The following is a 13,259-nucleotide window of genomic DNA, read 5'->3' as shown; positions in this document are numbered from 1 at the left end:
GCCCTCAGCCTTGTTTTGGTTCAAAGAGGCGAGAGTTGGGTATGAGTTCTTCACCCGCTCTGTGTGAAGAAAGTCCATCCCCGTGAAACTGTTCATTTAGTTTAAATCTCCCTGGATGGGGTTTTGGTTGCCCCATGGCTTAGAGGTAATGGAATCGTTTGAACAAAATCTCCCGTCTGCAGATTCTCCCTCCTTCCTGTTTTTTCCAATCCCGGTTTGGTGAAAGATATCACGACATTATTTTGGAGATTAATGGTAAAGAAGGGATTTTTGGAAGTGAGATTTATTTTTTACGATTATTCTTCATACCCGTGGATTGAACTTTAAGTTCTAGACATAGAAATCTCCAGTGGGCGGCTGCATACTAAAAATAGGTAGCCCTTATACGCCAAAGTGTTGATTGACATCCAGTCACAGAAGTTCAGTGAGTTTCTTCGTCATTCTGTCTGTCTCTTTATTTCTTTTATTGGTCTGTTTTTTTAAGCTGTTCTCTCTTGTCAGACAGGAGTTGGAAGGGACATTCTCTGACAGAAGTAAATGTGTTTCCTGCGCTCTATCATTCCACTAATGAAACAACTTTGAGCTTGCAGGCTGAAGGTTGTATAATGGTTGAAGCAGGCCCATTAAAATGTAATTTGCCTTGAGCTGGCCCTGGTTATTCCAGATCAGTGAGCGGTAAATAGTTTGGAGTTAATATTTAATGTTCACATGTTTATGCTGATACTATTTCTTCCTACTTTAAATTGTCGATACCACATTTCAATTATTTTATTGAGCTGAGGTGTGTTAACACAGAAATATGTTCACTGTGTTTTCTTCTAAAAACAGTGTTTTGCTTTTGTCCATGGAGGCTGTTTTAACATCCAGCAGTTGAAGTTTTTAACGTGACTAGTTTAGAAGATCATGGTTCACCATGCGACTCGCACCGAAATGTGATGTCAGAGTTTAACCTACACACAACCTCTTGTATCTCCAAGTACAATTTTTAAGCATTCTGGATTTTTCATTTAGTGTACTAACCATAGCAGAAACAATTCATTATTACAAGCAGAGTATTTAACATGTTTTTATAACAGGACTGGGAATGCTTCTTTTGAGATATCTCACTGTTTATCAGAGCAGCAGGTGACATATTGTGTCTTCCTCTTCTCCCTTTGTATAGAAACAAATGAGCATCCAGCTACTCTCCCATCGCACACTGATATCATAACTGGCTTCATTTTTTTTCTTGTTCCTCCTGCAACTAATGTGTCCTTCTTTCGTCTCTGTACATCTCTGCTCCCGTTTTTTATGTCAGAATTTTTACAACACTAGATGTTTTTTAGTTTTTTACTCCTATAGTGAATCCATTCATTTATTTTCATTGACTAAACCGCGAGTGTTTACATCTATACCTGGATGTATTTGTCATCAGCTTTTGCAATCTGGAACAAATTAAACTGAAAGAAAGTTAATTGTTGTTAATAGAAACAGAGCTGAATCGGATGCAATCGGATGCAATTACAGGCCCTCTTTTCCTGAATGGACTCACTGAGTCATTCAGTTTCTCACGACACTGTCACAAGTTGAGTGTAACAGGTTCGTGGCTGTCACCGGTAGGTTCCTTCCCCAAGCACCCAAGGATGAGCATATGGGAAGGATATTTGGTAATATCTTTTATTAAAGACAGTGCCTCTGCTATCCGCCACCTCGCTCCTCAGTCCCTACTGCTCCTTTATGGAGACAAATGCACACACACACACACACACACACACACACACACACACACACACACACACACACACACACACACACACACACATAGATAGATAGATAGGCCTCAGCTGGTGACTGATCAGCCACCAGCTGAGGCCAATTCGACCTGGTCCCAACACCGTTCCCTGAACCACACCCCCGCTCCACCCACTCTGTAGCCGAGCCTAAACACACCCCGCTGCCACATTGAGCTTTTTCAATCCAGTAATGGGAATCCTCATCCAGATCATTTTGACAGTCGTCTACGACTTCCTGAGATTTATTTTTAGTTTAACATGGTTCTGAACATTCAGATATTTCATGTGATGGTTGACAGGGTCGTCCGGCTCTTTCTTATCGGCTCTGATGTTGATCTTACTTTGGAGTTTGTGTGTTTTGCGGGGGAAACTGTCAAATCGTATTATTTCATTTTAGAAATCTGTGTCAAGGTTATTTTTCTTTGGAAAAGCAGGTTGCTTACCGAAGAAGTAATTGAGCAACCTGCAGCGAACCGAATAAACTCCCCCCATCTTAGGGGGGGGACACACAATTTAACTAAGTCATGATGTGTAGCTCAGTTGCCTGCAGCACAGCAAGCCTAATGTACAATAACAATGTTGCTGTTAATTGGCTGCGGCTTACCCTGATAATTTGTTGTTTTTGTCTACTTTCAAGTTGCTATCAAGTACACAATTTTCTGAAGCAGTCAAACATCTTGAGTATCAAACTCCCCTCACAACGGAAATTGAGTATGTATGAAAATGAAATGACTTAATAAAACAACAAAATGAGAATATCGGGATGTTATTTTCATCAGATGAATAAGCAGAATCCAAAGAGCAATGTATAGTAAATGCATAACGAGGAGAGTAAATACACACATAGTTAGCTTTAGAAGGGAAGTAATCTAATTTGCTAAAGCTAAGCCTGCTGAAGTTGTACGTCCAAATTGAATTCATACAGCATGCAACACTAAAGTGTATAAATACGTTGTAAAGGCAGCTGCAGAAGACTGAAAAACGCATGCAGACATCATGCTTTGTGTTTGGGGGTCTCTAATAGTCCTGTTGGCTTTCTTCCGACACTGCTGGGCGGAGGTCCTCCGTGAGTGGCAGCTTCCTCCTGGCAATGTGCTGGGTAGTTTTTGAGACCCTCTGTAGGTCAGGATACTCTCGATGGTGCACCTTAAAAGTGTCAGAGTATCCTCTAGTCCACGTCGAACCTCTCAGCACTCTGAGCATCTTCTTTTGAAAAGTGCTTTACAAATAAAATGCATTGTTATTATTGAGCCTGCGGAGGAAGAGGTACCGCTGTTTTGCCCTTCTTGGTGAGACCAAGTCCGGACCTCTGTGATGTGAACCCAAAGGGACCGGAAGCAGCTGCCTCTCTCCAGCAGAGTCCCGTTCCCTTTCTCTTCCTGTAGTCCACAATCCGCTCTTTTGTTTCGCTGAGATGGAGGTTGTCACCAAGATGTCAGCATGCCCACTACCAAAGCCAAGTCTGTGCTTTTATACTCTTAACGACTACACACGGCTGGAGCATTCACCACATTTTAATCTTAAATTGCGACCCTCTGTTATCCTTAGAATTCTGTCTCGGCCTGAACTCGGTCGTTCGGTTTCAGCTCTCGTCTACTTCTACAAACGACTTCTCGCAGTCGTGCTCATTTAATGCCCACTCCGTCTCAAATTTCCATCCGTTTCTTCCCACCTCAGTCCATTTAGCTGGCATTAATTAACTTTTCACTTCATCCTGGTGTGTCGTGCCCCTGCAGGGCCGTGGGCCTCATTTCTCTTCCCCTTTTAGTTGTCAGACCTTTTTTCCATCGCGACTTGTTCAGCTGAAAACTTTTATTTTGCACTCCCCTTTTGCATTATTCAATTCTAATTTCCTGCACGCTCTCGTTTAATTTCACCCACCTTGCCTCCCCCTCTTTTTCTAAATCCAGCCATTAGCCTAACAAGTGCCTGCCGCGTATGTTGTTCTTCGCCGTCTCCCGCCCTCTCTTCCGCGCTCCTCTCGTGACCCCCACTTTCTTCACTAGACCGGAGCTTTCCGTGCAGGCGGGGCTGTGTGATTAATGGCACTGCTGTTAACCTCACGGCTGAACATTAACTCAGACCTAAACCGATTGCATCTCCATCCATCACCTTATTTCCCATGCTAAACCGTGTCTACATCAGGCTCCAGAAAATGGATTCTCTTTCATACGGTGTAGCTGGCATTTTTATTTATACTCCTGTGTGCGGACACATGCACACGCACACACACGCACACTAACATTGTTCCTTTGTTAATAGACCTCCTTCCGAGCAATTCTGATTAAGCAATCGCAAGTGATTCAACTGCAGAAATGTCAAAGAGATTAAACTTGATCTCACTCTCTCCATCTCTTCCCTTTCAGGGTTTCCTGACCGCAGTGTTTGAGAGGATAAAACAGTTCTTGGAATGCTGTGAGTACTTTTCTCTTTCCTGGATCTCTGATCTATATATACAGGACTGTCTCAGTCTCAGAAAATTGAAAGTTCTTTATTTTCTTTAGTTAAAAACAGTCAGCATTCTGGATGACAAATATATATATATTCTTTTAATATTGCTGATTATGGCTTACAGCTTAAGAAAACTCTAAAATCCTATCTCATAAAATTTTAATATTTCCTCAGACCAAGTAAAAAAAAAGATTTATAACAGCTGAGTGTTTGTCAAGGCTCAGGAAACCCTTGCAGGTGTTTCGAGTTAATTAGACAATTCAAGTGATTTGTTTAATACCCTACTAGTATACTTTTTCATGATATTCTAATATTTAGAGATAGGATATTTGAGTTTTCTTAAGCTGTAAGCCATAATCAGCAATATTAAAAGAATAAAAGGCTTGCAATATTTCAGTTGATTTGTAATGAATCCAGAATGCATGACATTTTTGTTTTTTTAATTGCATTGCAGAAAATAAAGAACTTCATCACAATATTCTAATTTTCTGAGACAGTCCTGTATATATATATACATATATATATAATGTATATATGTATATATACATATTGTATATATGTATATATATATATATGTGCGTGTATATATATATATGTATATATATATAATGCACAGCAAAGGCTCCTACTTAAAAAACTCTAATGTATACAGACTCTACATTTCAAATTGAATGTCAGGCCGAGTCTTCCTAAGCCCGTGGGTTTCAACCTTTTTCTGGTCAAGGAGCCCTAAATTGATCCACTTGAGGTCATTTGATTCTTGCGTACGGTGTGTGGGTTCGTACGTCCACCTGGGCCATTATTGTGAACACGAACACAAACATTTCTTAGGAACATCTGTTCTCGAGGATGAACTAATTGGATTTGGTTATGACTGGTCACCATTTCCTCACAAAACACATTCTGGCCATTACGCAAGTATTCATATGGGAATAGAGACCATTTCACAAAATTATCTCAAAGGATCATTTGCCTGCACCAATTTTTCCTGATGTTTTGTCAATTTATACCTGAAGGAACAGGATTAATCTTTACTGTATTTTTAATAACTATCTGCTTTAGTGTGCAGGTACCATCAATTATCCCATTATTCCAGCTCTCTTGACTGTTAATTAATTTGCTCCTGGTCAGAACAGCCAGTCACTGATTATTCTGAGCATTATGCATTGGACTTAATTACAACATAATGAGTGTCTGATTACAGTAGTTATTCGTCCACGTCTTATTTTGGACATGCAGTTGTGACAAAGTTCATTCGTGGAAATATCAAAATAAGTTACATAAAAAATAAAAAAGAGTCATTGTCCCTTTCCAGCGATGGAGACACCCACTGAGTGACACCCTTTAAGTGGGAGCTACCCAGTTCGGTGGCAGAAGTGTTTGCTCAATTTCACCATCAATGACCCGTCTCTTCTTTTTCTTGGAAGTGCTTTATGATAACAGCCAGTGAGCGATACGTCTCAGACACAACTCCATCTACCGAAGCTGCGGATTTGAGCAAAGAATATCAGCAACTATCACTTCCAATATTTACTCTGCTGATGGCAATAAAGACAGGGTCAGGGTCCTGTTGGTATTTGGGCACTGAAGATAGGGAAACGGCAGGCCAGCTGTGCGGGGGAGACATATCAGCTCTGCACAGACTGATATGGTCAGCTTTATGAACTGGTTGTTTTGGGGCAGTCTTTGTGGTCCATCCAGATGTCTGGCTCGCCCTGTTAGATGTTTCTCCTCAAGCTGGGTCAGTCGCTGTCAATCACCATGTTGTTGAAAACTTTTTAAGGTTACATAACTGTCAAAAACCCCCAAATAGTTTAATCTCCTAGCTTCTTCATCTGTCTCGGTCCATGTATTCCATCCGCAGGTTTCTTTGTCTATTTTTTAAATAGGAAAGCGGAAAGGTAATCTCTGAGCCAGTTAACCTTTTTTAATCAATCGAGTGTCGCCGTGAATTAGTCGTGGCTGATGGAAATGAACGTGTGCGTAATGGGGAGAGGAGACGATGGCCCTGGCCGGTCACACATGATTGCAGGAATGCCAGAGACCGTTATGGCGTCTGCCGATTTCATCAATGAGGCGGACAAGGAAGTAAACTACAGGGGACGTCTTTATTGGGTCGAGCATCACGAGTGATTTAATGGAGCCAGGGGGGGAGGGAGGGGGGCCGAGTCACTCATGGTCCTTTTTTAGTTCCGTTTAATCACTGTTCTTTATTAAATACACTGACGTAATGGACCGAGAAGCAGCATTTTCTAGATTTATTTTGACGGTTAGAGCAATATATCACCACATTATCACTGTTATTACTGTCTTATGTCATGTCATTGAGATGACATCCCTATAGGGTTTAAATAACGAAGGACCGTCTCTATTTTGCCAACCCTGTGGATGCTGTACGTTGAGAATACTGCTGCTGTGAAGTGACACGACTGCTTGGTTGTTTCAGCTCGACATGTCGGTCCAGACAGCACATGCAGAGAAAAGCTGGAGAAGATGATCATATTGTACACTAAAGTTGTGAGTTGACTTGCATATCTTATTATTTAGCAGGGAATCTCTGTCTCTATGTCTGTATAGTGTTAGCCGTTGGCTCTGCCATCAATCCCGGCCACCATGGAATCATAGATATGCTTGGAATTCATTTTAAAGCTGGTTTAATAGTAAAACTATTAACTTTAAAAGTCCTTTGTTCTAATTTGTACATCAAGTGAAGGGGGAAAAGAGGCATTATCATCACTTACCTCAAGTCAGTTCAAGTGGAGCGTTATATTGATCACGCTGGCTAGTTAAATGAATAATACTTAATCCTATTTTTGTTCCAAAACATTTTAAATATCTAATATTAAATAGAAATAAATGACATTTCTGTTTCGTCAACAAAGGATCGGTTGTGTGTTTGCGTCGCCGATGTCCCAGACCAATTGCAGTGTTTTAAACAACGTTCATCTTGCTCTTCTTTTCTACATGTGTCCTTCTCTGCTTTTCTCTGTAGTTGTTAGATTTCCTGGAGTACCATCCGTGTGCATTCATACCCCTAATCCAGCGCGCCCTGGAGTTTGCCGTCAGCTACCTGTTCACACCAGCAGGGGAAGGAGTGACCTTTGAACGCTTTATTGTTCAGTGCATGAACCTCATCAAGATAATCGTAAAGAATGACGCCTACAAACCTTCCAAGAACATTGAAGGTAGGTCACGAGAGTCGTGGGGAAGAGGTGCAGGAGGGGTGGAGAATAAAAGATGAATGGCGCGCTAAACACCAGGGATTAGAGGACGCGGTGGACGAGCGAGAAGAAGTGAATACAGACAATCATCATCATCATAAAAAATGACACGGGCTCTTTAAAGCAGATCACTGACAGAGTTTTGTAAAACTGAATGCTGTAATACCGTCGGCGTCCCCCCACCTCACCGAGGCTCATGTGTATTTCACGCTGACGGAGGCCTCCGGTGCTTCATTAGCCATGGAGCACTCTGTCTTTGTTCTGTGTGTACGGTCTTTGCTGTGCCTGTGGAAGCGCTTTCTCCTCAGCAATCGTTCGTTGACAGAGGGCAGAGCCACGTTTCTTTTTCTTTCCTATATGGTTCTCATGCTTTGATGTCATCCGGAGTGTTTGAGTGTGCCGCAGTGGCCGGGTTACGTTTGACTTCAGGTTAGCTTTCCATTTCCAACAGGATAACAAAGTATTTCTGAGTAGCAGTGGTAGATGGCGAAAGGGAAAGTTGAGCCTTCACTGACCGAGCTCCGAGCGGCCATCTGACTTATTCATGAGGCCCGAGCTGCCAGTCAGTCGGACTGACAGGAGGACTTGTGTGTGTGTGTGTCTGAGTATTCGAACAGGACGCTCAATACTGTGAAGATCCGTGACATGGAGGTCAGAGAGGCCGCAAATGAAATTAATTTTTTTGAATTGGAAGTCAAGATGACCCGGAGAGGTTAGCACGTAGATTTCAGAAGATTTGTATTGGTTAATTTTGTTCTGTGTTCTTTGAATCACCCATTTCTGCCCAAAGCTTTTGCCTCAAATAAAGCTATTTTTTTTTATTGCAGCTTACTTTTTGTATTTACTTACGTTGTACTGATAATCTCCTTCATGCTGTAAATTCCAACATATTTAGATTTAAAGCTCTTCAGCAGAATCTGCAGCGGTGTACACTTCTCGTTCGAGACGTAATATAATGTATTCATTGCCAATTTTTTTCCCCGTGTCGCCCTCAGACAGCAAACCAGAGAGTCTGGAAGCTCACAAAATCAAGACGGCATTCTTCACACACCCCACACTGACGGAGATTGCCCGCCGGCTCGTCTCACACTACTTTCTTCTCACAAAAGAAGAGCTGGCAATGTGGGAAGAGGACCCCGAGAGCTTCGGTAATAGCACAGACACACAGGCTGCATCCAAATGTGCCGACTTATCTGGACCGGCAGAGTTAACGGGCATGTGCTTGGGGAGGCCAGAATAGCGACGGTTGGTCAGCAATGTCGCCCTGGATGCTTTCCTGGACTTTATTGTGTCATAGTCATGCTCCATTCATTGCATTGAGGTTAGAGGTGCTGAACATATACATAATACCCGTAATAGTGATTTCTTGAATTCTACACCCAGCTTCCTTCATCCAGTGTTGATGGCCTTTTCACACGGGCAGCGGCTCTAAAGGATGTTCTGCAGCACAGCCTCAGCGATACAATTTCTTAATAGTTAAAAATGTGTCATCTCAGAATAATGTTTCGGAGGCCTCCGGCTGTAATAGCTCCACAGTGCTCCTTAGACACCCACCCATATGATTATGCCTGACATGAGACGCCCGCCCTCACACCTCTCTTCTCCTCTCCTAGCTGTAGAAGAAACAGGCGGTGACTCTTGGAAATACAGTCTACGGGTAAGTAAACACGCACACGCACATGCACAATGCAAAATTAAATTGGGCTTACTGGATAGGGGGGTGCAAGCACTCAGACAGAGAGGTCCTCCAGGATTTGAAGTACTTTTGTGTTGGCGAGTGCACGGTAATGATGGTTGTACACACAGCCATCAGCCCTGGCCACAAAAGGAAATCACAGCAGCCGTGTCCTCTCTGGTACCACTTTGTGCGACAGCATCTACGAACCGTGAGAAGAGGAATGTCGTTTAAATACACCTAATTAATCCCCTGTGTTTCAACCCAAATGTTTGTTTAGAATTATTTTTGCAAGAAAAACAAAATGCAAGATATTTGAATAGCACTAATGTATTTTTTTTCTTTTTTAAGTGTGCGGTGTATTTTTTAAACATTAAAAGTATTTTATGTGGTGGCACAGAGCAAGTTTGTCTATGTTGCAGGATCATAAAACGGTTAGTGGTCCCCCCGGGCTTTCCATCCGCTCTCCGTGGCTGCGTGTTGTTAGTTGGCTCGTCTTTAGCTTCTGAGTCGTGATGTAATCTCAAGTCCAGCAGCGCATTGACTCATTGAACCTCAAGGTCTCATTGTAAAAGTTCATTTTAGCACACTGCGGCAGAAAATAAATGGCGGCATTACTGTCTTTGAGAGCTTGTGAGTTGATCAGTTACTTCACAATTTGAATTCTAAGTGGAAAAACACCGGGCTGTTTTTAACATTTCATTCTTGGTTTTTATTACGTCAGGGTTCCTTTTTGTTGCTCAGTGTTTGTCAACTGAACATTTTAGTTCAAGCTAGAAACACCAGCAGCCCTATTAAAAGGGATTCATGTTTAAACCGTAGGGCCAAGGAGTTTTAAATAGTCCTCTGTTGTGGGACGTGTGGCTTTCTCACACGGTATTTAGTGACTATGCATGGAAGCAGTTTGTGAGAAGTGATCACGTTCCATAAGGGTCAACGTTTGCAAAGTGGCATGTCAACGTTTCTGCAGAGCCACACAAAGAAAGGGTAACTGGTTGCCGAGGCGAGTTTTATTTGACGTCATGTCGGCCCGGCTTCGTTCTTCGTATTGGCTGAGGACGGTTCATGGATCAAATGCCACGCCGTCTTTTCCTCCCATGGTACGGTCACCAATTCTCATTATCGATGACCTTCCCCTATCAATATTACAATTCACCAGTGGGCTCAGCCCATGTTGTCTGATTTCTTGCATCTTTATTTGATAAAGAATAGATGGTGATGTTTAAAACCAATAAACTAGAGTAGTAGGAGTAGTAGTAGTAGCTTTATTGTCAATTTCTTCACATGTTAAGACATACAAAGGAATCGATAGGACGTTTCCCACTCTCCCACGGTGAAACATATAAAAGTGCACAGGCACAACAGATAAGACAAGAAATTTCCTAATACTAAGTAAACATAAAGATTCACGTACAGTTGTTATAAATACGATATATATATATATAAATACTATAAATACGTAATACAATTTTAAACAAGTGAATACAAGTGATTAAAGTGCAGAGTTTTGAGTGATTTTTTTAGGGGGGCGGGGGGATTTTCAGCTTCCTGTCAGACTGGAGGATATGGCTGGGGGGAGTGAGGGGAGAGAATTTAGCCTTACAGCTATGAAGGCGTAAACCATTTCTCTATTGGAGCACACGCAAACAGAAATCCCCATGACATCGACTTCTATCTAACCGGCTGGAGGTCATGCTTTCCGTAGTTTGTCTGTGCATGAGCCTCTTTGTTTATAACGATTTGTGTGTAGATGATATGCACGGACATCACGCGATTTATTTTGTTTCTTGTCCGAGTGGCCGACCAAACTAAAGCCGGCTGCTCAGAATGAGGAGAGCTGGGCGAAAATATTAAATGAATGCTTGCGAAGACTTCCACGTCCAGCGCACCGTCAATTCTGCCAACTAACCGTCCCTTCTGCTCTTTCCTCTATTCAGCCCTGTGCAGAAGTATTGTTCCTGGACATCTTCCACAACTACAACCAGACGCTGATACCGGTGCTACTGGACATGGTTCAGAATCTCCAGGGTCCGTTTACGCAAATATTTTTTCCATGCCAAAAGCAAAGTCCGCTCTCTTTTCGGCAAACCTTCTCAATGCAAGGATAACACGTACATATCGCCAGTTTATTAGGCTAAAACTGTTGCTTTTAATTGCTATGCATTAGATATTATTTAAAGTTCTGTTTGTGTTAAATATGTTTAGATTGAATGATATGGGCACTTTGGAGGCTGTTGGATTTCATTGTGCGATATTAAGTGCTCTTTGAAAATGACGTCCACCCCAACGACATCATACAAATGTTTATTCAATCTACTTTTCTCTCACTTTAAAATGTTATTCATTGTATTGTTGTCTTAATGCATTTCTGCACAATATGAATGCGTACTGTAAATTGCCTTGAAAGATGCGATACAGATGAAATGACTTGCCTCGCATATAAGGTATGGCTCAGTTCCCCAAGCCTCAGATGTCAGACTCCCTTCCCATCATGAAATATAGACATGCCTCAGAAAAGTGATACATATTTCATGCTTCAGAAAACAATAAAGGAGCGGATGATTGTTCTTGTTGCTTTTAGCAGTCCCAGTGTGAGGAGTATGCACGCCATAGGCTTCGTGATCCCTGTTGACAACCCTCCACCATTAATACCACTCGCTATTCTCTCGTCAGTCACACGCACACGCACACGCACACTCACACGCACACAGAACAACTGGTTCCCTGATGGCACTGACGTGTAGTTTCTTGTTCTGTTGATGAATTAGGAGCCGCGGTGACAGGGTGGAAATGGGCTCTGCTGGAGCAAGGAAGGCGACAGATTGGTGTAATTCTGTGGTTGAAGGGAGGCAGCTATTGATTTGGAGAACTGAGTATCCAACAAGCACTAATGGAGAGGGCGAGAACAGACCAGTGAAATGATTGAGACTGATGTAGTTGGGTCCAGGCCGTTTTAAGTTGCATCTGTGTTGTGATGTGGCCACCGGGTCCATCAAATCACACCGGTCGTTATTACCGAGAAACATTTGAGAAGCATGCACGTTGCTACGACCAATCACGTGACTCGGATTGTGCGTCTGTCTTTTGCAGGCCCAACCAATGTGGAAGACTCGGCTCAGCTGCTGATGAAGGATTCAGGTGAGGCATACCGGGTGATTTGGACTCGTAGGACTCGTCTGATTTAATATTTTGTCTTAAATGCAAAATGTGAAGGTGGTTAAACTGAGTTTGTTATTCACATTCTCCAACCACAATGCGAACACATGGAGATGAGTGTGTTGAGATTTTAATAAAGCGAGCTACCGGACGCATACCAATTAGTTTAGGCTACTGTATAAATTCTGAATCTCCACATGAACAAGATCACCAAGTGGCTTATTTTTTTGAGTTGCTTTTTTTATAATGTAATCCCTTCTGGCCATAATGCTCTCTCTCTCTCACACTTAATCTCTCATGTGCATGGACACGTCCCCCTCCCCCCCCTTCTTTTTTTTTCCTTCCGTCTCACCCTCTCTTTTCCCTCTCTACTTCCTTTTAGTATTTATAACTCTGTGGCAGGTCAGGGCTGCCTCACTGGCGGTTTTACGGCATACGCAGCTAAATCACAGACAGTGGGGATTGCCCACGATTAGGGCCTCTGTTCAAGATGTCGACAGTGTTGATGAACCTGCAGACATCACCGGGTGATGAAGCTGTGCAGCAGCAGTGATGTGTAATTGTGTCTGTGAGAGCTAACGCTGGGTGAAGAGCCAGAGTGCCACTCGATAACAGCAGGTGCTAAAACACTTACAGGCGTTGCCCTTAATTATACCGTAATAACAACAATAACTATAAACTGAGTTTGCTTCAATGAGCCGAAGACCGTCACCGCCACATTAAGCCCACCTCTATGCCGCGAAGACGTTTTACATGACCTTACATTTAGCTGACGCTCTTTAAAAAAGCGACTTGCATTCATACACCGTAGACGCTGTTACGGGGAGCAATTCAGGGTTAAGTGTCTTGCTCAAGGACACAATAGACAGTGCCACATGACAGCCATGTTTTCTAAAAGAAGATACTAAGATCACCTGCTTAGACCCTTTTCATAGCTGACAAGTCGACTCGGGACAAATCACGCTTGCTTTTAGCTTCTGTTGC

The 13,259-nt window shown here is 42.5% G+C and overlaps 1 protein-coding gene across 1 annotated transcript in view; it reads left to right on the top strand.

The window, feature by feature from the left end:
- ipo11 (importin 11) overlaps positions 1–13,259 on the top strand; it is a 97,919-nt gene that overhangs the window by 20,006 nt on the left and 64,654 nt on the right. The window contains exons 8-14 of the mRNA XM_056418731.1: positions 4,139–4,187; positions 6,670–6,740; positions 7,216–7,408; positions 8,440–8,592; positions 9,058–9,101; positions 11,057–11,147; positions 12,210–12,257. Of these exons, the coding sequence (XP_056274706.1) occupies positions 4,139–4,187; positions 6,670–6,740; positions 7,216–7,408; positions 8,440–8,592; positions 9,058–9,101; positions 11,057–11,147; positions 12,210–12,257 (649 nt within the window). The remainder of the gene's footprint in view (positions 1–4,138; positions 4,188–6,669; positions 6,741–7,215; positions 7,409–8,439; positions 8,593–9,057; positions 9,102–11,056; positions 11,148–12,209; positions 12,258–13,259) is intronic.

This window comes from Pseudoliparis swirei, chromosome 7, assembly GCF_029220125.1.
Source record: "Pseudoliparis swirei isolate HS2019 ecotype Mariana Trench chromosome 7, NWPU_hadal_v1, whole genome shotgun sequence".
Taxonomy (NCBI): Eukaryota; Metazoa; Chordata; class Actinopteri; order Perciformes; family Liparidae; genus Pseudoliparis; species Pseudoliparis swirei.
This window is presented reverse-complemented; position numbering and strand designations above follow the sequence as displayed.